The 26,843-nt window shown below is 41.5% G+C and overlaps 1 protein-coding gene across 1 annotated transcript in view; it reads left to right on the forward strand.

The window, feature by feature from the left end:
- Positions 1-26,843, forward strand: part of SLC16A10 (solute carrier family 16 member 10) — a 170,196-nt gene that overhangs the window by 101,209 nt on the left and 42,144 nt on the right. Inside the window, exons 2-3 of the mRNA XM_048844782.2 lie at positions 259-403; positions 16,628-17,066. Coding sequence (XP_048700739.1) covers positions 259-403; positions 16,628-17,066 — 584 coding nt within the window. The remainder of the gene's footprint in view (positions 1-258; positions 404-16,627; positions 17,067-26,843) is intronic.

A 26,843-nucleotide genomic window follows, 5' to 3' on the forward strand; every position in this document is an offset into this window, starting at 1 on the left:
GGACAAGGAACAGCTATGGCTGGTGGGTGCTGAGCATCTACTATTTTTTCCATGGGTGCTCCAGCCTGGAGCACCCATAGAATTGAGCCTATGCTTCTTGAGGTCTCTTCCAGTGCTGTATTTCTATGATTCTGTTTTTACCATATGCTTCCATGTTGTTTCCATTAAAACAAAACTATTACAATCTGTTCTTACATCATATAATTGAAAGCTTGAATCAATCTCTTATTCTTAATAACAATCCTGTATTTTCTGCAGCCTGGGTGAGTTCCCTGTCCATGGGAATGATTTTCTTCTGCTCTCCCATAGTCAGTGTATTCACAGACATATTTGGTTGTCGAATAATAGCCGTTGTTGGAGCTGCAGTGGGGCTTGTTGGACTTCTTTTAAGCTCTTTTGTAAGGTAAGAGTTCTGCTTTCTTTTGATAATTATATTTATAGCTATATATAACTATATCTTGCTATAGTCACTGTCATAAATGAATATTTTGTACTCAGTCATATGTAACCTGTGTCGATTCAGTGTATTGCTTGTCCTCCTCAAGTAGTGGCTATGCTAAACAGAGGTTCACGAGTCTGCTGCTGGCTTTGAACCAGCAGAGCTGTACCTTTTAGGTCATACAATAGAGGCTCATGCTTTAAGATCCAGAGGTCCCAATTTCACTTCTCACTGCCAATGACCCAACTAGAGCCATAGCATTATATATGCACAGTCTGTAATGTTTATTAACTCTACTAGCAGGGTGCAAGGCAACTTATTTTGTTCTTTCATAAAACTACATTGTTTGACATTATCAGACATAAATCTTCCTCCTTTTACATGGTTAAATTTGTAAATACTACCAAATAAATTAAAGCAATGTTATTGAAACATTTAAGTAAATTAAAAAAGCCTGGAAACTTTTGTTTTAAGGTTCTGCAATTAACTTTAACTCTTATCCTGTATCAACTCATCCTATATCCAGAAACTTCCTTTCTCTCAACCATCAAGTCTAATCTATAATTTTTCTAACTCCAAAACCTTACCTCATATGTTAAATATAACAGATCCAAGTAACTCCTCATTTCAGCCACAGACCCTCCCTCAGACTACCTGATGTTTGTGGCAAAACATGTGACTATCTTTACCAGTATAGACCTTTTAATACTTATACAGTACTTTTCATATTAAACATTTTACCAACATTAACATATAGTACAGAAGCAATTCTGTTCCCTATCATTCCTGTGTGAAAGGGTTAACCAATTCTACTCCATCCACCCTCTGTGGCTCTAGAAAGCTCACTGTATTTACATCATCCATTTTCCCTTTGACTCGAAGACCTTCTCTCCCCCAACCACCCACACACATACTTTTATCCCTCCTCACATTGCTTGCTGATGCCAGAATGACATGATCGCCAGAATGACATGATCACCAGAATATGCTGAGGCACATACATAGAATCTATTAGTTTTTCACTCCTACGCAGTGTAGTTGTAACTGTGTCTGTCCCAGTATATTGTCTCTTAGAGAGACAAGGTGGGTGAGGACAGTAATATTATTGGTCCAATAAAAGAGATTACCTCACCTACCTGGTCTCTTTTTCACTTGTTAACAGAGACGAAAAGTTTGTAGAGTTGTAATATTTACACCAGTTCTTCATTAAATGAAGGTGAAGGGAATACACACAGTCAGTTAAGGTTGTTTTTAGAAACTGAGGGCTGCTGTCAACTTAAAAATTACATTTAAAATAAATTTTTATTTTCTATTGAAAACCCTTCAGAAATATCAGTGAAATTTGTTTCCAAATTGGATTTATTTTTCTAAAGTTTTACAACGTGTTTTCATACAATGAATTGCAAGAAACTGAAGAGCATTTGGCACATGGTATTTGTTATGTAAATTAGCACAAGCATATCTTGTATCATGTTCGTGAATTGGAATGGAACCTGTATGTACTCAGGGTCTCCTTAATCTCCACACCTGGTGCCCCTCACAATACTGTATGGTGCTCCAACAAACCAGTCATGAAGGACTTCTCTTCTGCAGAAGGGGCCTTTGATTCACTCTGAATCTCATTCCCCAGAAGCAATGATACGATCTAGTGCAGCGTTTCTCAAACTTGGGTCCGTGGACCCCTGCGGTCACTGAGGGTACTCCAGGAGGTCCACGGGCCCCACTGATCACTCCCTCTATCTCCCAGAGGCTACTGAAGCCAAACTGGGAGATTTTAGGCACTAAAAGTCCAGCAGGGCTAAGGCAGGAATGTTTACTACTTTAATAACAAAAACAAAAAATCCCTTTAAGTTTAAAGTAAACAACTAAACACAGTTTCCCAAGTCAGTTAACTAATAAATTAAGCTGTCAGTGTTCCTTAAGATCCAAATGTTTAGTTTAACATATTTTATTAGATATTCTGGGGTAGATTTTCAAAGGTCTCACTCCCACTGAAAGTCAGTGGGAATGAGGTGCCTGTGGCCCATGTCTTTGTAAATCTTCCCTCAATACTGTATTAATTTGATATGTATTCCTAATCATAATTCCATTTAATTAAGCATTTTTGGGTCCAGGAATACGTTGTTACTTTCCTCTGAAACCAGATACAATTCCTATCTGTATTCCCTTGGTATCCATTGTGACTTAAAGATGGAAGAGGCAGGTGGAAGGAAGTGAATTTTGAAAGATATTGAATTAGCTTATTTGAACTTTGCTTTAATACTGTTCTTCAGTCTATAAAATGATGTATGCCTATGATCTAATAAAAAAGTAGATGAAGGTATAGTTTAGATGTAGAAAAGTACAGTATGTACTTGCTCTAAAAATAAACTTCATGCAGCCATTAAATGTGGCTATGATTGTGTTACATCTGTTATTTTTAATATGAAACCTATCCATTAAGAGGCAAAGATGTAGAAAGTGTGCATGTAGGAGAAATATTTTACTCCATGTATGCTGTGTGCATTTAACTCTTTCAAAGGAATCTAATGCTGGAGATATGATTTACCATTTACAAAAGTGGTTCTGGTTTGTCATTATCAGATTATACCCTTTTCTGATGCTTATTAGTTTCTCTTTAATTATTTTCTCAGTTATTTTTCACTGATTGATGGTCATAAAAGCTAATCTGTCTTACTTGTTTACTATTTTGTCTTATTTTGCTGCTGTTGGTCCCCTTTCATACAGTATGGGTCATAAATTGATCTGCAGAGCTTAGAGCAGCAAACTTCTTATGGAGGTAGTACATTGTGCAAATATTTCCACACACACACACACTCTCCCCCCTCACCCCCATACCTCAGGTACACTATTAGTCAAAAAGAATTTTCTGAGAAGTTCTGCTGTTCCATAGAAATGTTTACAGACGTATATTCTCTGGCAAGAAGGAGGTGACACAGGCAGCTTTCTGTCCAACGATGAAAAACAACTCAGTGTTTATGCACTGATTATAGTATTCGGAAAAACACTCCTAGCTACTGTTAGAATGAACCTACTAATTAGTAAAGACTTAAAATATATTTTTAACTGCTAAAATTTTGTTCAGAAATGGAACGCAACTAGGGCTGTGTACAGTGGGGTTATAGAGCTATGCAAATGGTCACATAATTTACCTGTTTTAGCCAATATGCTTCATATAGCTACAAAACTGAGTCTTCAAGTAGTGTCCCTATGGGTGCTCCATTCTAGATGTGCTTGCTTTGATCATAGATTTTTCAGAGCAATGTCTGTTCAGTCTGTGCATGTAAGTTACTCAGTCTTGTGCTCTGAGCTCTTGTGATATTGCACTACCTTGGCAAACTGTCCTCAGTTCCTTCTCAATTGCTTCGGCCTCAGACGGAGCCTTAGCAGTTGTCTGCGCTGAGTTTTACCTCAACTGTGTCCTCTTAGCTCTTTTAATAGTTAGTTTATTATAGTTGTTCTTAGTGGTATTTAGTATTTAGTACTTAGTAGTTTTAGTTGTAGTAGCTTTAAAAAACAAAACAAAACACCTTTTTATATATAGCTAATAGATAAACTCTAAGGAGGGGAGAAATTTTCTTTACTGGAAGGGTATGCCCAGTTCCCCAAGTTTCAAAGGTTGCCTGTTGTGCTGGGAGGCAATCCTGGTGAATGATGAACACTCCCAGTGCATCTGTTGCCTCAGGGAATCTCATATTTCCCAAAAGTGCCACTTCTGTCTGGCATTAAAATCTAGAGCCAGAAAAAATAGGGAGATCAAATTTCAACTTCTCATGATGGACAGCTCACTGTGACCTGCCTCTGACACTGGGCAGGGGACTTCCTCCCCCCGTACGCTGGTCTCCAGGTAAGTTCACTGCCTCCACTATCTCCACATCGTACTCCTTGAGAGCATCTAAGAGGAAGACCCAAAATTCCTCTAATAAGACTTCCAAAGACTGTCTCTCAAGTTCTCCATGGCACTGCACTGCCATAGAATGATTGGAAGAGGAGGATTCTGATGAAGATCTTTTCTCAGTCTCCCCAATATCTGTGCAATGCTCTCCTCTCCATTCATATAGAGGTTCTTTTCCAGAGGTCTCTGAGGAGATTGGTATCACTCATGAGAGATGGCTGTAACCACCATTTCACGGGTATGAACACCCATGGATGCCTCCACTCAATGCATATGCACCACCTCCTCAGTCATACTGGGATTGTTGGATGACTTATTGCCAGCAATTCTCTAGGGCCTTGAGCACCATCTGTCACAGAGATAGACAACCTTCATCACCCTCCCTCTCTAGAAAACTGGAATTTCAGGAAGAAGTCTTTGTGGAACAGAAAGCTAAGGCTGATGAAGGTGTCTCTCCACTGACCAGCATCTCTTCTTCATCCCTGGCTGAAGCAGTTATGCCACTTCCTCCATTCCTGGCAAACAGCTGCAAGTAGTTTCATGACCTTGTTAAGAGACAAGGAGGTCAAAGAATCACATCATAAGCTGCTTGACATCCTTCAGACAGCTTCATCTCCCTGCTTTGCCTTTCCTGTTAATGATGCTCTACTGGACCCTGCAAAGGTTATCTAGCACACTCCAGCCACAATTCTATCTACATGCAAGAGAGCAGATAAGAAATATTATGTTCTGTCTATGAACTCCAAATTTTTATTCTCTCATCCCTCTCCTAACTCTTTGGTGATTGATGCAGTTAACGAACATGGGAGGCAGTAAATCCGCATCCTATAACAAGGATCGTAAGTGTCTGGACCTGTTTTGTAGAAAATCATATTCATCAGCTACTTTACAATTCAGAATAGTCAACTTACCAGGCTTTAATGGCGAAATTCAATCATACAAATTACACCAAGCAGACTTCATTTATTGAGCATCTGCGAGCAGAACATAGAGAGCAATTCCAGGCAATTATTGAAGAAGGTCAGATGCTTGCCAGAACATCTCTGCAAATCTTCCTTGATGCTGTTGATACTGCTGTCCACTTGATTTCCCATTGGTATTATGAGGAGGGCCTTCAGGCTCCAGCTTTCAAGGTTTCCAAAGGAGGTCCACAATACAGTCAAGGACCTCCCCTTTGATGGTACTAAACTATTTGCTGACGACATAGACAAGTCTCTGGACACGTTAAAGGACTCCAGGGCTACTTTCCGTTCTCTTGGGGTATATACACCTGCCCAGAAGAGAAAGTTTTGTAAGTCCCAGATGGCCCAGAGATTTTTGTCCCGCCCAATCTCGATCGCCCAAAAATCATACTAACCACAATGCAAGACACAGAGGTTCTAGAGAAGAAAACCTTTTGACCTTGCAGCTTTCCATCTCCAAGCACCATTCTTACCAGCTCAATCTATTCACCTGCCTTCCTCTGTTTGGCGACTGCCTTTACCACTTACCGTGGGCTTGGGAGTCCATCACTATGGACAAGTGGGTTTGGAGATCACCTCCACAGGGTACTCCATGCACTTTACTACTTTTCTGCCTGTCAACCCCCCCTTTCCTGTCCCTCTTCAGGGACCTCACTCATGAGAACCTGCTATGACAGGAAATACTCTTTTCTATTGTTGAGCGCTATAAAAGCGGTTTCCATACAGTACAGAAGAAAGGGGTTTTATTCCAGGTATTTCCTGGTTCCAAAAAAGAATGGCAGTTGGAGACCTATCCTAGATTTAAGGCTACTGAACACCTTTGTGAAGGCACAAAAATTCAAAATGGTGATGCTTGTAGCAATAATTCCGTCACTGGAACAAGGGAATTGATTCTCATCCCTCAACTTTCAGGACACACTTTTCCATATAGCAATCCACCAATCCCACAAAAGATACCTACGTTTCACTGTCTGTCAGGACCATTTTCAGTACATTGTGCTCCCTTTGGCCTATAATCTGCCCAGGGATCTTTTCAAAGGTCATGCTAGTAATAGTGGCGCACCTCCTCAGAAAAGGAATTCTGGTGTTCATTTACCTTGACTTCTGAAAGGTTACTCCCTGGGTGTAACTTCATGGCCAATTTGCAAAGCCACCTCAACCCCTGTGCAAAAGGTAGAATTCATAGGTTTCAGAGTAACAGCCGTGTTAGTCTGTATTTGCAAAAAGAAAAGGAGTACTTGTGGCACTTTAGAGACTAACCAATTTATTTGAGCATAAGCTTTCGTGAGCTCACGAAAGCTTATGCTCAAATAAATTGGTTAGTCTCTAAGGTGCCACAAGTACTCCTTTGGTAGAATTCATAGGTGCTCATCTTGATTCAGTAGCAGCAAGAGCCTACCTCCCAATGCACAGATTCATGGCCCTATCCAGCACAGTCAACATAATCCATCCAGATCAGCCCTCAAACCCTGGTGAAGAACGGTCTTCAGCAGTTGGGGCATATGGCAGTTAGGATTTCTGTTATCCACCATGCAAGACTGCTAATGTGATGTCTTCAAGGGTGGCTCAAGACTGTTTATTCATTGAACAGACACAGTCTAACTACACTACTTTCCATACCCAATAGGGCTGTCAATTAATCAGTTAACTCACCTGATTAACTCAAAAAAATTTATTGCAGTTTTCGTCGCAATGTTAAGCAATAGAATACCAAGTGAAATTTATTATATATTTTTGTATGTTTTTCTACATTTTCAAATATATTGATTTCAGTTACAACGCAGAATACAAAGTGTACAGTGCTCACTTTATATTATTATTTTTGATTACTAATATTTGCACTGTAAAGAACACACACAAGAGTGTTTTTCAATTCACCTCATACAAGTACTGTAGTGCAGTCTCTTTATCGTGAAAGTGCAACTTACAAATGTAGTTTTTTTGTGTGACATAACTGTACTCAAAAACAAAACAATGTAAAACTTCAGAGCCTACAAGTCCACTCAGTCCTCCTTCTTGTTCAGCCAATCGCAAAGACAAACAAATTTGTGTACATTTATGGGACATAATGCTGCCTCCTCCTTATTGACAATGTCACCTGGAAGTGAGAACAGGCATTCGGACTTTCGTAGCTGGCATTGCAAGGTATTTATGTGCCAGATATGCTAAACATTCGTATACGCCTTCATGCTTTGACCTCCATTCCAGAGGACAAAGCTGTGATGATGCTCATTAAAAAAATAATGCATTAATTAAATTTGTGACTGAACTCTTTGGGGGAGAATTGTATGTCTCCTGCTCTGTTTTACCCCCATTTATAGCAGTCTCGGATGATGACCCAGCACATGTTGTTCATTTTAAGAACACTTGCACTGCAGATTTGACAAAGCGCATAGAAGGTACCAGTGTGAGATTTCTAAAGATAGCTACAGCACCTAACCCAAGGTTTAAGAATCTGAAGTGCCTTCCAAAATCTGAGGGGGATGAGGTGTGGAGCATGCTTTCAGAAGTCTTAAAAGAGCAAAACTCCAACGTGGAAACTACCAAACCACCAAAAAAAAAAAATCAATCTTCTGCTGGTGGCATTTGACTCAGATGATGAAAATGAACATGGGTCGGTCCGCACTGCTCTGGATCATTATCGAGCAGAACCTGTCATCAGTATGGATGCATGTTCTCTGGAATGGTGGTTGAAGCATGAAGGGACACATGAATCTTTTTAGGACAATATCTTGTGGCACCTTAGAGAATTTGCTCAAATAAATTTGTTAGTCTCTAAGGTGCCACAAGTACTCCTTTTCTTTTTGCGGATACAAACTAACACGGCTGCTACTCTGTAGTCTCTAAGGACTCTGACATATGAAAGTGCTCTACGAGATCTATTTCCTCTTCTACAGCCCTTCTCATAAATGTTCCCATTACTGAAATATGTAGAGCCGTGATGGAGGTCTCTATACGTACCATTGCTGAGCACTATGCAATAACACATGACTTGCTTTCCAATGCTGCATTTGGCTCTGCTATATTTTTTTCAATACTTGACGTAAATCAAAGCCCCCTCCTCCTTAAGGGGAACTGCTCAGTATTCACCAAGCCCTGGTCTACACTACGAGTTTAGGTCAATTTTAGCAGTGTTAGGTCGATGTAACACTGCACCCATCCACATGACCAAGCCTGTTTTGTCGACTTAAAGGGCTCTTAAAATCAATTTCTGTACTCCTCCCTGGCGAGGGGTTTAGCGCTAAAATCGGCCTCGCTGGGTCAAATTTGGGGTCGTGTGGATGCAATTTGACGGTATTGGCCTCCGGGAGCTATCCCAGAGTGCTCCATTGTGACCGCTCTGGACAGCACTCTCAACTCAGATGCACTGGCCAGGTAGACCGGAAAAGCCCCGGGAACTTTTGAATTTCATTTCCGTTTTGGCCAGCGTGGCAAGCTGATCAGCACAGGTGACCGTGCAGAGCTGATCAGCAGAGGTGACCATGGAGTCCCAGAATCGCAAAAGAGCTCCAGCATAGACCAAACGGGAGGTCCTGGATCAGATCGCTGTATGGGGAGAAGAATCCGTACAGGCAGAACTCCGTTCCAAAAGACAAAATGCCAATATATTTGCCAAAATCTCCAAGGGCATGATGGACAGAGGCTACAACAGGGACACACAGCAGTGCTGCATGAAAGTTAAGGAGCTGAGGCAAGGCTACCAAAAAACAAAGGAGGCAAATGGTCACTCCGGGTCAGAGCCCCATACATGCCGCTTCTATGATGAGCTGCATGCCATTCTAGGAGGCAATCCCTTCTCTGTGGCAGCCAAGAACTAACTGTTCATCACCCTGGAGCCAATACCCTCCCAACTCTCCCAAGGCGGGCTCCTGGACCATGAAGCTGGAGAAGGTACCTCTGGTGAGTGTACCTTTCTAAATATAAATACATGGTTTAAAAGCAAGCATGTTTAATGATTAATTTGCCCTGAAGACTTGGGATGTATTCGCGGCCGATATAGCTACTGGAAAAGTCTGTTAACGTGTCTGGGGATGGAGTGGAAATCCTCCAAGGACATCTCCATGAAGCTCTCCTGGAGGTACTCTAAAAGCCTTTGCCACACGTTGGAGGGAGGCCTGTTCATGCTGAACTGTTCGCGTTTGGCCGAGGGATCTTCCCTGATACTAGCCACGTGGGAAGGGGAGGGGGTGTAAATCGCTTGATTCAGTGTGAAATAGTTTTCCCTTTGTTCTCTAAAATGTATCTTTTTAAATACTACTCTTCCTTTGTTTTCTCCCGCAGCTGCAAATGTTTCTACGCTCCCCCTATCATCTCCATCCCAGAGGCTAGCGCAGATTAGAAGGTGAAAAAAACACATGAGCGATGATGTTCTCAGTACTCATGCAGACCTGCCACACTGCAAGAGCTCAGCAGAATGTGTGGAGGCAAAGAATGGCAGAGTCCAGGAACGCATTAAATGAACGCAATGAGAAGAGGAAGGAGCGTGATGAGAGGAGGCAGGATGCAATGCTGAGCCTAATGGGGGAGCAAACTGACATGCTTAGGCGTCTGGCGGAGCTTCAGGAAAGGCAGCAGGAGCACAGACCGCCGCTGTGGCCCCTGTATAACAGCCTGCCCTCCTCCCCAAGTTCCATATCCTCCTCACCCAGATGCCCAAGAACGCGGGGGGGTGAGAGGCAGGAGGCTATGGGCACCCAGCCACTGCACCCCAGAGGATTGCCGAAGCAACAGAAGGCTGGCATTCAATAAGTTTTGAAGTGTAGTGTGGCATTGTCCTTCCCTCCTCCCCTCATCCACCACCCCACCCAGTGCTTCCCTCCTCACCCACTCCCCCAGGCTACCTTGCGAGTTTTCCCCCTATTTGTGTGATGAATTAATAAAGAATGCATGATTTTGAAACAATAATGACTTTATTGCCTCTGAAAGTGATGATCGAAGAGGGGAGGTTGGTTGGCTTACAGGGAAGGAGAAACAAACAGAACTGTCATACCATAGCCTGGCCAGTCATGAAACTGGTTTTCAGAGCTTCTCTGATGCGCAGGTCACCCAGCTGTGCTCTTCTAATCGCTCTGGTGTCTGGCTGCGCATAATCGGCCACCAGGCGATTTGCCTCAACCTCCCACCCCGCCATAAACTTCTCACCCTTACTCTCTCAGATATTGTGGAGCACACAGCAAGCAGCAATAACGACGGGAATATTGGTTTCACTGAGATCTAACCTAGTCAATAAACTGCGCCAGCGTGCTTTTAAACGTCCAAATGCACTTTCTACCACCATTCTGCACTTGCTCAGCTGATAGTTGAACTTCTCCTTACTACTGTCCAGGTGCCTGTGTATGGCTTCATGAGCCATGGCATTAAGGGATAGGCTGGGTCCCCAAGGATAACTATAGGCATTTCAACATCCCCAACGGTAATTTTCTGTTCTGGGAAGTAAGTTCCTTCCTGCAGCTGTTCAAACCGACCAGAGTTCCTGAAGATGCGAGTGTCATGCATCTGTCCCGGCCATCCCACATTGATGTTGGTGAAACATCCCTTGTGATCCACCAGTGCTTGCAGTACCATGGAAAAGTACCCCTTGTGGTTTACGTACTGGCTGCCAAAGTGGTCTGGTCCCAAGACAGGGATATGCGTTCCATCTATCGTCACACCACAGTTAGGGAATCCCATTGCAGCAAAGCCATCCACTACGACCTGCACATTTCTCAGAGTCACTACCCTTGACAGCAGCAGGTCAGTGATTGCACTGGCTACTTGGATCACAGCAGCCCCACTGTAGATTTACCCACTCCAAATTGATTCCCGATTGACCAGTAGTTGTCTGGCATTGCAAACTTCCAGAGGGCTATCGTCACTTGCTTGTGAACTGTGAGGGCTGCTCTCATTTTGGTATTCTTGTGCTTCAGGGCAGGGGAAAGCAAGTCACAAAGTTCCATGAAAGCGGCCTTACGCAAGCGAAAGTTTCGCAGCCACTGGGAATCATCCCAGACCCGCAACACTATGCGGTCCCATCAGTCTGTGCTTGTTTCCCGGGCCCAGAATCGGCATTCCATGGCATGAACCTGTGCCAATACCATCATGATGTCCAAATTGCCAGGGCCCATGCTTTGAGAGAAGTCTGTGTCCATGTCCTCATCACTATTGTGATCGTGCTGTTGTCGCCTCCTTTGCCTGCTTTTGCAGGTTCTGCATATACTGCAGGATAATGCGTGAGGTGTTTACAACACTCACAACAGCAGCGGTGAGCTGAGCGGGCTCCATGCTTGCCGTGGTATGGCGTCTGCAGGAGAGCAGAGTTGCAGCGGAAGCGGTGGAGGACAATGGTTAGCACCGCGCACATTTCCCGAGGAAGAACACACGTACCCGGGAGCCCATGACAGACAACATGGAGAAATTCACTATTGAGACAAGAGCAGGAGAGCAGAGTTGCAGCGGAAGTGGTCGATGATGACGGGATGCCACGAGAATAGATATTTATAAAGAACGATGAGATGACCTGCGAGGTGGATTCATTGCTCCAGGAGAGCAGAGTTGCAGCAGAAGTGGTGGTTGGATGATGATGGTTAGCAGTCCTACTGCACCGTCTGCTGAAAGCAGTATGGCGTCTGCACGGAAAAAAGGCGTGAAACGATTGTCTGCCATTGCTTTCACGGAGGGAGGGGCGACTGACGACATGTACCCAAAACCACTCGCGACAATGTTTTTGCCCCATCAGGCACTGGGAGCTCAACCCAGAATTCCAGTGAGCAGCGGAGACTGCGGGAACTGTGGGATAGCTACCCACAGTGCAATGCTCCGAAAGTTGACACTAGCCACGGTACTGTGGATGCACTCTGCCGACTTAATGCGCTTAGTGGACACACACACAATAGACTGTATAAAATCGCTTCCTAAAAATCGACTTCTATAAATTCGACCTAATTTTGTAGTGTAGACATACCCCTAGAATGGAGCACCCTTTGGGACACTACTTGCAGAAGAAGAAATGCTTACTCACGTAGTGTAGTAACTGGTTCTTTGAGATGTGTGTCCCTTTGGGAGCTTCACTACCTGTTCTCCTTCCTCTCAGCTTTGGAGTTCTCTGCTGTGGAGCCATGTGGTAGAGAAGGAACTGAGAGCAGTTCACCCTCACAGTGCTATATAACAGCACAGAGTATGAGACTGAGTAAGATGCATATGCAGGCCAAACAGACACTGCCATGAGCAATCCCCGCTCAAAGATGCGGGGGGAACAAGGGCACCTAGAATGGAGCAGCCTTAGGGATGCACATCTCAAAGAACCACAGTTACGTCACAGACTGAATAACCATTTCTTCTCTTCCTGCTATCATCTAGCTCCTCATATAGTGTTCACCTACTATTTTGCCTTCCTTTTTCATGTTTGTGAGACTGTTACCCATAGAGAGGGTACGCAGTAGGTTCTTGCTGCTTAGGGTGACCACATTGCCCAAAGGGAAAATAGGACATCATGGGGGATTGGCCCGAGCTGCTCGCCTGAGCCCTCCTCCCCACATGGAGCTGGCGTTGTTGCTCGCCTGAGTCCTGCTTGCCCCCCACGCAAGGCTGGTGTTGCTGCTCACTTGAGCCTTATCTGCCCTCCCTGTGCGAGGTTGACGCTGATGTTGCTGCTCGTTCCAGCCCTGCCTGCCTGCCCCCCATGCAGGGCTGATGCTAGTGTCATTGCTTGCTCGAGCCCTGCCTGCCCCCTGCCTGAGCCCTGCCGTGCTGGTGTTGCTGCTTGCTAAAGCCCTCCATATACTGAACCCTGTCCCTGCCCCCACGCGGGGCTGATATTGGCATAGCTGCTCGCTTGAGCCCTAAATGCCCCCTGCCAGAGCCCTGCCTTCCCCCCTGCGCAGAACTGGTATCTCCCTTCCCCACCTCATCTGTTCCTCTGCAACTCACTTTTTTGACAAAAGTGGGCATTTGTGCCATTTGCTCTTGCCAACTGAGCAAACGGGAAAAATGCCAACTTTTGCATTAAAAGTCAGGATGGCCAGGACAGGGCTTTAAAAAGGGATTGTCCTGGCGAAAACGTGATGTATGGTCACCCTACTGCTGCTGCCCTTTAAAAGGACAGAATGGGAGGCAGAGGGAAAAGACCCTTTTTGATTCAGGATATCAGGAAAACCAGTAAGGATGGGAGCAACTGGAAAGTAAATAGAAAAGGAGTACTTGTGGCACCTTAGAGACTAACCAATTTATTTGAGCATGAGCTTTCGTGAGCTACAGCTCACTTCATCGGATGCATACCGTGGAAACTGCAGCAGACTTTATATATACACAGAGAATATGAAACAATACCTCCTCCCACCCCACTGTCCTGCTGGTAATAGCTTATCTAAAGTGATCATCAGTGGGCCATTTCCAGCACAAATCCAGGTTTTCTCACCCTCCACCCCCCCACACAAATTCACTCTCCTGCTGGTGCCCACCTGATGATCACTTTAGATAAGCTATTACCAGCAGGACAGTGGGGTGGGAGGAGGTATTGTTTCATATTCTCTGTGTATATATAAAGTCTGCTGCAGTTTCCACGGTATGCATCCGATGAAGTGAGCTGTAGCTCACGAAAGCTCATGCTCAAATAAATTGGTTAGTCTCTAAGGTGCCACAAGTACTCCTTTTCTTTTTGCGAATACAGACTAACACGGCTGTTACTCTGAAACCTGGAAAGTAAATAGTAAGACTGATTCATTTTTATGACCATCAATCAGTACTTAAGAGTTTTTTTCTGAATAGTTTAATGAATGCATAACACTGAGCTGTTTTTCATCTTAGGACAGAAAGCTGCCTGTGTCACCTCCTTCTTGCCAGAGTATACCTCTGTAAACATTCCTTGGAACTGCAGAATTTCTGTTTGACTAATAAGGTACCTTAGGTGGGGAAAAGTGAGAGAGAGTGTTTGTGTGCAGAGAGGGAACACTTGCACAATTTACTACCCATAATAAAAAGTTTGCTGCTCTAAGCTCTGCAGATCAATTTGTGACCCATATTGCATGAAGATAACCAACAGCAGCAAGATAAGACAAAATAGTAAACAACTAAGATTGATTAGTTTTTGTGATAGTCAATCAGTGAAAAATAACTGAGAAAATAATTAGAGAAAGTAATAAAGCACCAGAAGGAGTATAATCTAATAATAAACCAGAACCACTTTTGTGAATGGTAAATCATATCTCCAGCGTTAGATTCCTTTGAAAGAGTTAACAAATACGCACAACATACATATAGTAAAACATTTCTGCTACATGCACACATTTAAAGTTTTTGCCTCTTAATGGATAGGTTTCATATTGAAAAGAACAGATGTAACACAATCAGTAAATCATAGCCACATTTAATGGCTGCATGTCATTTATTTTTTAGAGCAAATATATACTGTACTCTTCTACATCTAAATTATGCCTTCATCTACTTTTTGATTAGATCATTGTCATGAGTCATTTTACAGACTGAAGAACAGTATTAGTTCTAAGATACCACATAGAACTCCAGGCCCTGAATACATCTATTTACAAAAGATTAGGCTGCCATCTTTTGGCAGAAGGAAAGGAACAAAAAACATTACTAACAAACACACATAAGATGTATTGTGCCATTGGACTCTCCTATTTGATTTTAATATAATAATTCCAAGATGATAGTCCTCCCAGTTTATTAATGTTTATTGCAGGCCAGTACTAGCCCAACTGTAGTTGCCCTCTTATGGCTTACCTAGACTAGGATAAAAGGTGTATTTTAAAAACATGTTAGCCAATGTGTTTTAACTAATACATTCTAAAATTCTAGGGTTCGCTGCCACTGTCTTTCATATTTTAAAATACAATTTTCTCTGTTTGCACAATAGGTTTAAAAAGTTGTACTTAAAATGTGTTAGCTAACTGTTTTGTAAAATGCATCTTTCATCCTTGTCTAGACAACCCCCTGAAATAAGCGCTTGGTACTTGACTTTCTAACAGAATTCTAACGCAGAATTCACTGTTGTAATCTCTCCTCTGTGTTGCAGCTGTCTCAATCTCCGGGAGATGAAAATATATTTTCATTACTTTGCTTGTATTCTCCTTATTAATTATATCCATATTCTCTGGAGCAAGCATCTTTTTGGTGGCAGCCTAATCTTACTTGTGTAGCAAGAGAATGGCCCTGTTTTCACTTCAATTGTATTTTGTGGTGGAATCTCTGCCATGAGGAACAAATTATTGTGTTGCTTGTTCCTAATATAACCTGGAGTAAGAATGTCATTCTCTCTTAATAGATTTTTTTTCTCATTACTTTTTTTGGGCTGTACTATACCTGTGTATGTAAATATAAATGCTGGAAAACACTGATGTAAAAAAGTGAAAAAAATTTGAATATTTGGTTATGGTTAAAGGGATGTTGTCAGGTGAAAAATCATACTTAACAAAATCTGACCAGTTATATATAACCCATTATACTAAAATTTGAAATAATTTTCTAGTTTTATTCTTCACAATTAATAGTTTCAGAGTGGTAGCAGTGTTAGTCTGTATCAGCAAAAACAATGAGGATTTCCCCCTACTGTTACTCACATCTTCTTGTCAACTGTTTGAAATGGGCCACCCTCATTACCACTACAGAAGTGATTTTTCCTCCCTTGGTATTCTACTGTTAATTGAATTGTCTTGTTAGACTGACCCCCCTCCTTGGTAAGGCTAATCCAACTTTTCATGTACTGTGTATATGTACTTGCTACTGTATTTTCCACTCCATGCATCTGATGAAGTGGGTTCTAGCCCATGGAAACTTATGCCCAAATAAATTTGTTAGTTTCTAAGATGCCACAAGGACTCCTTTTGTTTTTACAATTAATAGTGTTCATTTACTTCTTGCATTATTGTACTTTCCTTGTGGACCATAAAAATAGACATCCGATTCACTTTTTGGCCCTCAAGCATTATCATAATGTTGCAAAATTTGGGTTGCAAACATAGTAGGGAAATGCTTAAATCCAAACAAAGTATTATTTTCGCTGGATTTAAAAAACAAACAAGCCACAGATGTTACTGAACTTATGTTTTGGTCTAACTTGACCTGAGACTATCTCTTAAAGAATATTAAGTGTACTTTCAATCAGATCTCATCAATGAGAGTATGAAATATTCTCTGATTTTCCCACTTAACTATTGTATGCTTGAGTAGATAGAATTTACTTCTACAGTAAATAAGTATAAATTATATTAATATTTTATTCTGCAATCACATATGTGGAAAATTAACTCTTTTATATGTAACTGTTGAATATGAGCATTCACAGTGTTGTATGTAACATACTAATGCAATTTTCAAACTTTTTTTCTTTTGATATAGCTCCATTGAACCTCTGTATTTCACCTATGGAATCTTATTTGCCTGTGGTTGTTCATTTGCATACCAGCCATCCTTGGTCATTCTGGGGCACTATTTCAAGAAACGCCTTGGACTAGTGAATGGCATCGTCACTGCCGGTAGCAGCTTGTTCACTGTGTCACTGCCTTTTCTTTTGAGAGTGTTGATTGATTCAGTTGGCCTGTACAACACTTTAAGGGTTCTGTGCATCCTTATGTTTGTTCTTTTCCTGGCTGGCTTCAGTTACAAACCCCTCATTTCCAGTGCAAGTGACAAAGAGGGTGGAAAGAAGGGCATGTTGAGATTTCCTTCTGCAAAGAAGATTTTCAGTTTCTCCATTTTCAAGGTTACGGGTTATCGAATCTGGGCTTTTGGAATCCCCGCTGCACTTTTTGGATACTTTGTGCCTTATGTTCACTTGGTAAGTGCTATGTTTAGTTTTTTTAAAAAATCTGTTCCCTTTATATTCTGGACTAAGAAAACCACTGGTAATAGGAATATTAACACCAGAGTTGTACTGTGGAGGATCACGTGGCTTGCGTTCTAATGTCTGCAATTAGGAGACATTCTAGCTGTCAACCAGAACCTTTGCACTCTCTTAGTCTGGAGCCAGTTTAATTTTTAGTTCCTCATTTTCTCCCCTGAAGTTGTATAGAGGGGAAAAAGGAAAAATATTATAACTGCACAAGAAAGCCTCCACGTAGTATTTCACTTCAAATGAATCTGTTTCACTTCAAATGAATGTTGTACTATTGACTGAACAAAATTGTTTGATTTTTAGGCCCTGAATAGTAAACATTGCCAATTACACTGTATATTTATCAATCATTTGAGTGAGGATTGTGAGTGGGTGCAGCATATTAGAGTTCAGAGCAGTACTGAGAATATATTTTAGAATATACAAATATTATGCTTTGGACCTACTGGATACTTTATGAAAAAACACTCCTGCAGATAACAAAATAGGGAGATTTTGACCAAGATTGTAATGAAAGAATTAAAATATATTGCAGAAAAAAAGTTGATTTCTAGTCCATGCTTAATTTCCCATTTTGATTGATATGTCAGTAATATTATTAACTAGAGCTGTGCCAAAAATTTGCACTGCTAGTAAATCAATGTTTTAATAATAAATTATTCACTCGTTTTGTTAGAAGCAAAATATTTGGGCTATATCTTGCCTTTCCCTTTGAAATTTCGTAATAATAAGTACAAAAAAGGAGATCTTGAATTTTGTATAATGCCAGTAGTAACATTCCCATTCCCATTTTCATGGGTTTATACCTGCCAAGGTTGGTTCTCCTTAGGATAGTTCCTATCTCTACAATAACTAATAGGACCTGGAGCTATGGTGCCGTAGAAGCTGTCAATCATCTACATCTTGTGCATGTACTTCCGTTACTTTGTCTCCATAGCAGAAAAAAATACTACTCCCTCACCCCCTTCTCCACCTACAAAGTTCTTACTCTAATGATATTTGATGCAACTTGGAGGCACCTTACATGAACTTCATCCAACTGGCCAAGTATCCCATTTCTTAGGAAGCTACTCAAAAATAACTCACTAACCGGGGCTGTCAAGCATGAAGTGATGGACTTGCAAAGCAAAGGACTTAGGCCTGCTCTGCACTTAAAAATTAGATTCACCTAGCTGCCAGGCTCAGGGCTGTGAAAAAATTCTAACCCCTAGTGGAGACATGGCTTGGTCGATGAAATTTCTGTTGACATAGCTACCGCCTCTCAGAGAGATGGATTAACTGCACATTGGAAGAACCCTTCTGTCGATGTAGGAACCGTATGCATTACAGCAGCATAGGTTCAGTGCTGTAGATATGCCACTGTAGCATCTGTAGTGTAGGCGTATCCTTAAAAGAAAAGAAGCTGAAGGGATAAATTGTTTATTCCATTCCACAGCCTCTTCAGCAAACTCACACTAAGAATGTTTGATAAAGAGCAGCCACTACTAGGGTTGCCATCTATTATGGAAAAAATCAGGATTACTTCAGTTTTCATTAATTAGTCTTGCATAAGTCAGAAACTTGATGCAAAAACAGTTTTATTTTTAAAAAAGCCTATATGCAACACAGTGGGTGACAAATTATGATGTCATGATGTTATATCATTTTTTGGCAATGAATGCATCAAATACATGAAAAGAAAAGGAGTACTTGTGGCACCTTAGAGACTAACCAATTTATTAGAGCATGAGCTTTCGTGAGCTACAGCTCACTTCATCGTGAGCTGTAGCTCACGAAAGCTCATGCTCAAATAAATTGGTTAGTCTCTAAGGTGCCACAAGTACTCCTTTTCTTTTTGCGAATACAGACTAACACGGCTGTTCCTCTGAAACCTGTCAAATACATGAAAAGATTCTGCATGAAAGATGTCACTGCTGGTATTAAATTAATGCAGGGGTCGGCAACCTGTGGCACGCGTGCCAAAGGCGGCACACGAGCTGATTTTTAGTGGGATTCTGCTGCCAGCCAGGGTCCCGCTGCCGGCCTGAATGGGCAGAATGCCGGGCCGGCAGTGAACTGAGCGGGGCCTGCGGCCAGGACCCTGGCTGGCAGGGGCCGGCGGACAGAGCCCCAGACTGGCAGCCGGCTGAGCTGCTCAGCCCGCTGCCGGTCTGGGGTTCCGTCTGCCACCCGCGCTGCTGGTCTGGGGTTCCGGCTGCTGGCACCGCTCAGCCCGCTGCCAGTCTGAGGTTCCGTAGGGGGGCAATTATTTGAATTTTTGATTGACCAAAAATTGTGACTTGTTTTTGGTTATTTTGTTATAATTGTATTATTAGTGGTCTTACTGTGTGAAATACAGTCTACTATTCTTATGTAGACTGTATTTCTTCAAAATAGTGAGTAAATCCTTTTTTAAACAAATCCCCATGTAGTGTAATTGCAGACTAGATACCACGTGAAGTAGAAATAGTGAGGCACTGGACTTTTGTTTGCTTTAAGTTCTCCAGCTGCTCCAGTAAATGACAAAGCTCAAGAGGCGAGCAAAATAAATAATAATAATAATAATAATAATAATTAAAAAAAATCTAATTTGATGCCTTCCTTGTATGTGTGAGGAACTAACAATAACTAAACAAATGAAAATCACTAAACATACTTTAAACTTCTTCAGAATTCTGAAAGACAAATCTAACATACCTTCCATCACTAAGGTAAATTCGGTTATGCAAAATACAGGCAAAAATTATGGCAATCTTTTAACTAGCCAAAAGTACTGCTGCACATAAGAGATTCTCAGCTCTGTTAGAATGCTTGTAAATGGGTGTTGCTTGGGTCCAAGATTTGATTAAACCCACAAGTAGAGTTGGGGGGAAAAAATACAGCTTACTGATTTAAAATAGTTTATTCTGTTTATTATGCACTTTCATATATACAGATGCTCTGCTTTTGCAATATGGTCTCTTCTGTATCCTATAGGGGTAATTTATGGCTCAAATTGAGGGATAGGGATCCAGAATATAAAAGCAACTTGTGATCTATGCTGCTTTTAATGGCATTATACTTTCTGATGATCTTGAAATGTCAATATCAAGGGTTTCCTCCCAGGAGATATCCTAAAACCTAGTATTTTGATCTTTTGTATAAATATCTAGAAGCATAACCTACCTTAATTTAACATCTCAGTAATATTAAAATGCTGTGAATTTCAATAGGATTGGTTCAGTCTACCACATGTTGGGGAGGGATAGCTCAGTGGTTTGAGCATTGGCCTGCTAAACCCAGGGTTGTGAGTTCAATCCTTGAGAGGGCCATTTAGGGATCTGAGGTAAAAATTGGGGATTGGTCCTGCTTTGAGCAGGGGGTTGGACTAGATGACCTCTTGAGGTCCCTTCCAACTCTGAGATTCTATGTGGGGGTGAAGCCTCTCCATTTCTGAGGAATTTACATTATCACAATAACTGACAAATGACCCAGAGAAAAAAACCAAGGATTCTTTTAGTAGAGTTTTCATAAAATCCTCAATTTGTTGTACTCTGCTTTGCCTGCAAGGAAAATCAGTCCTAAACAGCATCTAACACTTGGAAACATTCCTTCCATTCCAGTGCAAAACAAATTCTTTCTTTTTTTACTTCACAGTTTGTTACTGAAAGAAATGGGGAAGTCTTCTGTCTGTTTTACACTTTTCTCCTTTAAACATCTGTATCTTAAATTATTATTTATATTACAGTAGCACCCAGAGGCTCCAATGGGGATCAGGGCCCCATTTAAAGGAACTCACTCACAATCATATGGAGAATCATAGAATCATAGAACTCACTCACAATCATATCTATGGAGAATCATAGAATATCAGGGTTGGAAGGGACCTCAGGAGGTCATCTAGTCCAACCCCCTGCTCAAAGCAGGACCAATCCCCAGTTTTTGCCCCAGATCTCTAAATGGCCCCCTCAAAGATTGAACTCACAACCCTGGGTTTAGCAGGCCAATGCTCAAACCACTTGTAGTAGGTGCTTTGCAAAGACACAGTCCCATCCCTGTAGAATTTACAATCTAAGGCAAGATGTGACAAGTGAATCACAAACAATAGGAGGAAAGGGGAGGGAGGAGTATAGCCTATATAACTGTGACTTATTACTATATAGGTATTTTTATAAATCTTATCAATGTAATATCTGTTTGCCTACATTCAGAATTTGATGGTTCTGAATTAAACACTTCAATTGATGATCACTAGCATTTCAGAAAACCTGGCATTCAAACGCCATAATAGATTAATTTCGGGTTCTAGTTATGTCAGAAGCAAAGAAAGTCAGGAGAAAGCAAGCCAACAATAAATATACTGTAATGGTAAAATATGAATGTTTTGTGAACAAGCAATGCTACACCCATTGTCAGAGCAGTGTAATACATATGCTTTCAGGACTAGTAAACTTTTTTAAACCTTGGTCTTGGATCATTGATCAGAAAGCAGAGTGTTTTAATACCTGAAAGAGCACCCATGTGTGAAAGATTTATTTTATGATAATTATTTTACATATAAGCCTAAAGGACTCCTCCATCCCCAATAGCAGAAGCTCTTTTGACCAAATCCAAATGTTGTAATATCATAAGATACACACTGCATCTTCTGATCCCCCTGAAGTTAAATGGTCAATTTATGAATATCTGTTTAAATAATCCCTGATAAACACTCATCAGTTTAAAATATGTGCTAGTAAGAATGATAGGAAAAATGATTTGCAGATTGAATTTTACAGTTACAGCTCGAGGGGGGGGTCAGTGCGGGCAGTAGCACACGACCTGGCACCCCGACTGGGGCTGGGGGTGGTGGGGCTGGCAGGCTCCTTATCTGGCTCGGTCCCTCCCCGGAAGTGCTGACATCCCTGTCCCTCAGCTCCTAGGCAGTAATGTGGCCAGGCAGCTCTGCACGCTGCCTCTAACCTGAGAAAGGGAGCCAATAGGAACTGAGGGGGCAGCCCCTGCGGGTGGGGGAATTGTGCAGAGACCGCTGGTCATGCTGCGCCTCCGCCTAGGAGCAGAGGGAGGGGGATGGGAGGAAGGGGAAGCAGAGGGAGGGGGATGGGGATGTTGCTGCTTCAGGGGAGTCCCCCAAGGTAAGCACCGCCCAGAGCCCCCACCCCCTCCCATGCCCCAACCACCAGCCCTGAACCCCCCACCCAAACTCCTGCTGAGGAAAGGGGGGCACAGTGGCCTGAGACTGCCCCATTAATGGCTGGTGCAGGGGCTGCCTGAGCTGCTCAGGCAGCCCCCGGGCCAGGCGCACCGGCTGCTGCAGAAGTCATGGAGGTCACAGAAAATCTGTGATTTCCGTGACCTCCATGACAAACTCGCAGCCTTAATTATTACTAGGGATAGGAACTTAAAAATGCTTTGGGGAATGGTTATAGTAACAGAAACCACCTCTTGCAGCCGTAAACTGAGAGGCATAGAGCCCTGTGGATATCCCGCACACTCAACAGCCTAGGGGGGAGGGGGGAAAAGAGTTGTTAAGCAGCAGCAAATCCCATACACTCTGGCAGCCAAGAGATGCTAGTAGGAAATAGAAGAAATGTTCCTTCTCCCTTCCAGCATCCAGATAGAGGTGGGGAGGGTGGCTTCAAATTATCTGACAACCTCTAGCCTGAGGTTGATACAAAAAATGGGAAGTTCATAAGCAGGGTGCAGGGCTAACACCCTGAAACAAATCTCAGCATCTTCCCTTTTCCCAGCAGTTGGAGGGATATGGAGGCTGGCTTCGTACCTTGATGTTGCCCCCGAACAGGGTCTCCATCCCAGCTTCACCCCATGTTTTGTATCCATCTGTGGCTAGTAGGGTTAGTCCTTTGGTTACTGGGGATCAGTAAAATTTCCTAGCCCTTTGTTTGGGTGCATGCATTGTCATGTTGGTAGTTGGGCAAGCGAGGTAGAGATGATGGGATAAATTAGAAATGAGAAGTATGTTACTGAGATAAGTGTTGGGGGAGAAATGGAAAAAGGAGAGAAAAATCTATGTTAGGAGATAGAGAATGCAGAGTAGGGAAGAGGAAAGAGGAGGAGTAGAGAAGACTATGCAGGAAAATCTGTGTTGCTGTCTAATACAGGACGAAAAACAAGTGAAGTAAAGACAGGCAAAGCAGTTCTTACAAAGGCAAGGGATGGATTAAGTACGGCTGGTCAAACAGTACTGCATAATTATCTGATGAAACTCACTGGTATTTGTTGGGTAGTTTATTTGATAGTTTGTTGTGGTTATTATAAAATTATAAATTATAAAATATAAAATTATATTCAGAAAATGCATCACATTAATGCTAGTAGAATTTGTCAAATACATTTAATTAATAGTGTACAAGCCCTTATATTTAAACTCTTATATTGTCAACCAACGTACTATTTAAAGTTACAATTAAATACAGTGCACAGCTGTTTTACGTCTTTAAATTAAATGGGACATGGCTTTAGGATGAGGTGTGGTGACAAATGTCCAAATGTAAGTATAAAAGAGAGGTAGAAGTTGAGGTGGAGAGGAATGATAAATTTTAGTAGGGTCACAGAAGCAACAAGAGGGAGAACAGTGAGGAATCTGCTCAAGATCTTTTACTCTCTATTCACAAATGCAAAGAGTATGGGGAATAAACAGGAATAACTGGAATTCTTAGTACACAAGCAAAATTATTACTTAATTGGCACCACAGAGGTTTGGTGGGATAAATATTATGGCTGGAATGTTGGTATAGAGTATACCTTGTTCAGGAAGGACAGACAGAGGAAAAGAGAGAAGGTGTTGCGTTGTACTAGAATGTATGAACTTGTTCCAAGGTTCAGAAGGAGCTGAGAGGAAGGCCAGTTGCATGTCTCTGAGTGAAAATAAAAGGGGGAAAAATCTGGGGCAACATCATGTTAGATGTCTAGTAGAGACCACCAAATCAGGAAGAGGAAAGCGGAAAAATAGGAAAAATATTCAGATATTCTAGGAAAAATAACAAATATTTGAAACACAAGACCTAGAAGACTTTAACTACCAAAATATCTGTTGGAAAAATAATCCAGCAAAACACAGAAAGTTCAGTATGTTCATGGAAAGTGTTGGGGGGTGGGGGGTGGGGGGGAGAGAACAACTTCTTCTTTCAGAAGGTGGAGGAAGAAACCAGGAGGGCAGCCATTTTAACTTGATTCTGACTAAGAGAGAAATTGGTAGCAAACTGAATGAGAAGGCAACTTGGGTGAAAATGATCCTGAAATCTTCAAGCTTCATGATTCTAAGGAAAGGAAGGAATGAGAACAGTAGAATAAGGACAATGGACTTCAACAAACTTAGACAACTAGTAGGTATGGTTACATGGGAAGAAAATCTAAGGGATAAAGGAGTTCAGGAGAGCTGTCAGTTTCTCAGAGACAATATTTAAGCACAGCTATTCTTCCCATCTTTCCTGACACAGAGGAAAGATAGGAAGAATAGCAAGAAACCAATATGGCTCCATCAGGAGCTCTTTCATTACCTGAAAATCAAAAAGGAATCCTACAAAAAGTGGCAACATGGAAAAACTGCTAAAGATGAGTACAAAAGAATAGCACAAGCATGTAGGGAAAAAATCAGAAAGGCTAAAGCGTGAAATCAATTACTCTTAGCAAGGGACATAAAAGGTAATAAGAAGAGGTTCGATAAATACATTAGGAGCAAAAGAAAGACTAAGTAAAGTGTAGGTCCACTGCTTCATGGGGAAGAAGAGTGAATAACCAAGAAGGTTGATGTGTTCAATGTCTATTTTGCTTCAGTTTTCACTAAAAAGGTTAATTGTGACTAGATACTTAACACAAATAATATTAACAGGGAGAAGGAATGCAAGCCAGAATAGGGAAAGAACAGGCTAAAGAATATTTAGATAAGTTAGATGTATTCAAGTCAGCAGGCTCTGATGAAATTCACCCTAGGTACTTAAGGAACTAGCTGAAGCAATCTTGGAAACATTAGCAATTATCTTTGAGAACTCTTGTCATGAGTTTATTATGATATTTTCTGACTGGCTTACACAACTGTATCAAGATGTGAGCCGTTTGGAGCCAGATTCCTAAGTAATGATAGCCTAACACTTGTTCCTTAGGATTACTGTCTGGAAATCAAAAAACATGTTTCAGGGTTAATATCAAATCCTCAGATGTCAGGTCAAAAATGTTTAAAACTCTGGGTCACCTGCAAAAGACACAACCCCATGGACATTACCAATAAGAATTTTCCATACTAAGGATCTTCAAAATAATATCCCATAGTGTAGTGAATTATATGATGTGGAAGGTTTAAACTACTCTTGTAACTTTTTGCACACATACTTCTATAAGAAGTTTAAAGCTCTTTCTTGTGAAAAGGTAGCTCATACAAGCAGGATCTTCCCCAGTTATTTTAAAAAGGGGAGGAAAAAAAGCTTTGATCCCCACAGCAAGTGCTCATTTATGGAGAGCAAGGAGCAGGGAGAGTAAAGAATAAATTTTAGAAACTTCATCTGATTTGAAAGCAAGCTTGAAACATACATACAAATCCAAAAAATATGATTAATAGAGAAGGGAGAAGAAATATAAATTTCTACGGAACACAGGACAATAGAGGACTGTGCTCATTTCAGACTTGGCAGGCTCTTTGAGGGGGAGCAGTTCCCTTCTAAGTCTCAAGATGGTTCCTGAATAGTAATTGATGATGAGCTTGCTTTCCATAGTGATTAGACCTAATATGAGGGCAGCAACATTTCAAATAACTGCATTTATTTATTTGTATTACCACAGTGCCTAGGATCCTAATTATGGACCAGGACCCCATTGTGCTAGGTGCTAAGCCAACAAAACAAAAAGTTGATCTCTCCCTGCCCAAAGAGCTTATAATCCAACCATAAGGCAAGAGACAGCAGATGGATACAGATAGATGAGAAAGTAGAAGGAACTAATGAGACGATCAGCATGATTACTGATGCACTGATACCATAGCATTGTATGCATTGTTTAGTCTGCTGTCTTCAGGAAGATACTGGAATCATTTACCTCATTGCATGGGCTATTTAATCAATTATTTTCCTGTTCTGCTCAAGCATTTTCAACAACAACAATTGAATCCTATGTCAGAGACCTAGTTTAATTTCTTAATAATCTTTAACATCTGGCTCCAAAACTACAGGACAGGAAGGCACTTTGACAGATTGAATTGAGATTACATTTCCTATAGATCAGGCCTTCTGTCTTCCACTTCATTTCCAGCAATATTACCCTCAACATGGTGCTGGGGTTTTGGTTTAGTGCTGGCTTTTGAGTACCACAGACCCCACGCTACTTCATACAGTCCTAAAGCGTAAACTGAAGGTGCCTATGCATAACCTGTTAGAGGTGATGAGATCATAGAACAAGATGATATAGCTGGCTGTAGCCTTTCTAATTGCTGCTGTGTTGGCCAGACTGATCTTAAGAATCAGAGAAACCATTCTGATAGTTCTTTGTAACCCAGATTGTCATGAATGTGTCTCCCAAACTTGTCTCAGAATTTACCTCCTCTTTTTTGAATTAGGCTTGCCTCCTCCCTCATATGTATTCTAAATTTCATCATCCCAAAGAAATCTTAAATTACATAAGAAGAGAAAGTGGTTTAATAACTGAACGTTTGAAAACAGAAATAAGAGCCTTAAAACATCAATTGCTAGAAGGGCAAAACTATGGACTAAGGAAACTTATTTAAAATGGCAGTCTCTGAGGAAATATATTTGA

The sequence above is a fragment of the Caretta caretta genome, chromosome 3, assembly GCF_965140235.1.
Source record: "Caretta caretta isolate rCarCar2 chromosome 3, rCarCar1.hap1, whole genome shotgun sequence".
Classification (NCBI taxonomy): domain Eukaryota; kingdom Metazoa; phylum Chordata; order Testudines; family Cheloniidae; genus Caretta; species Caretta caretta.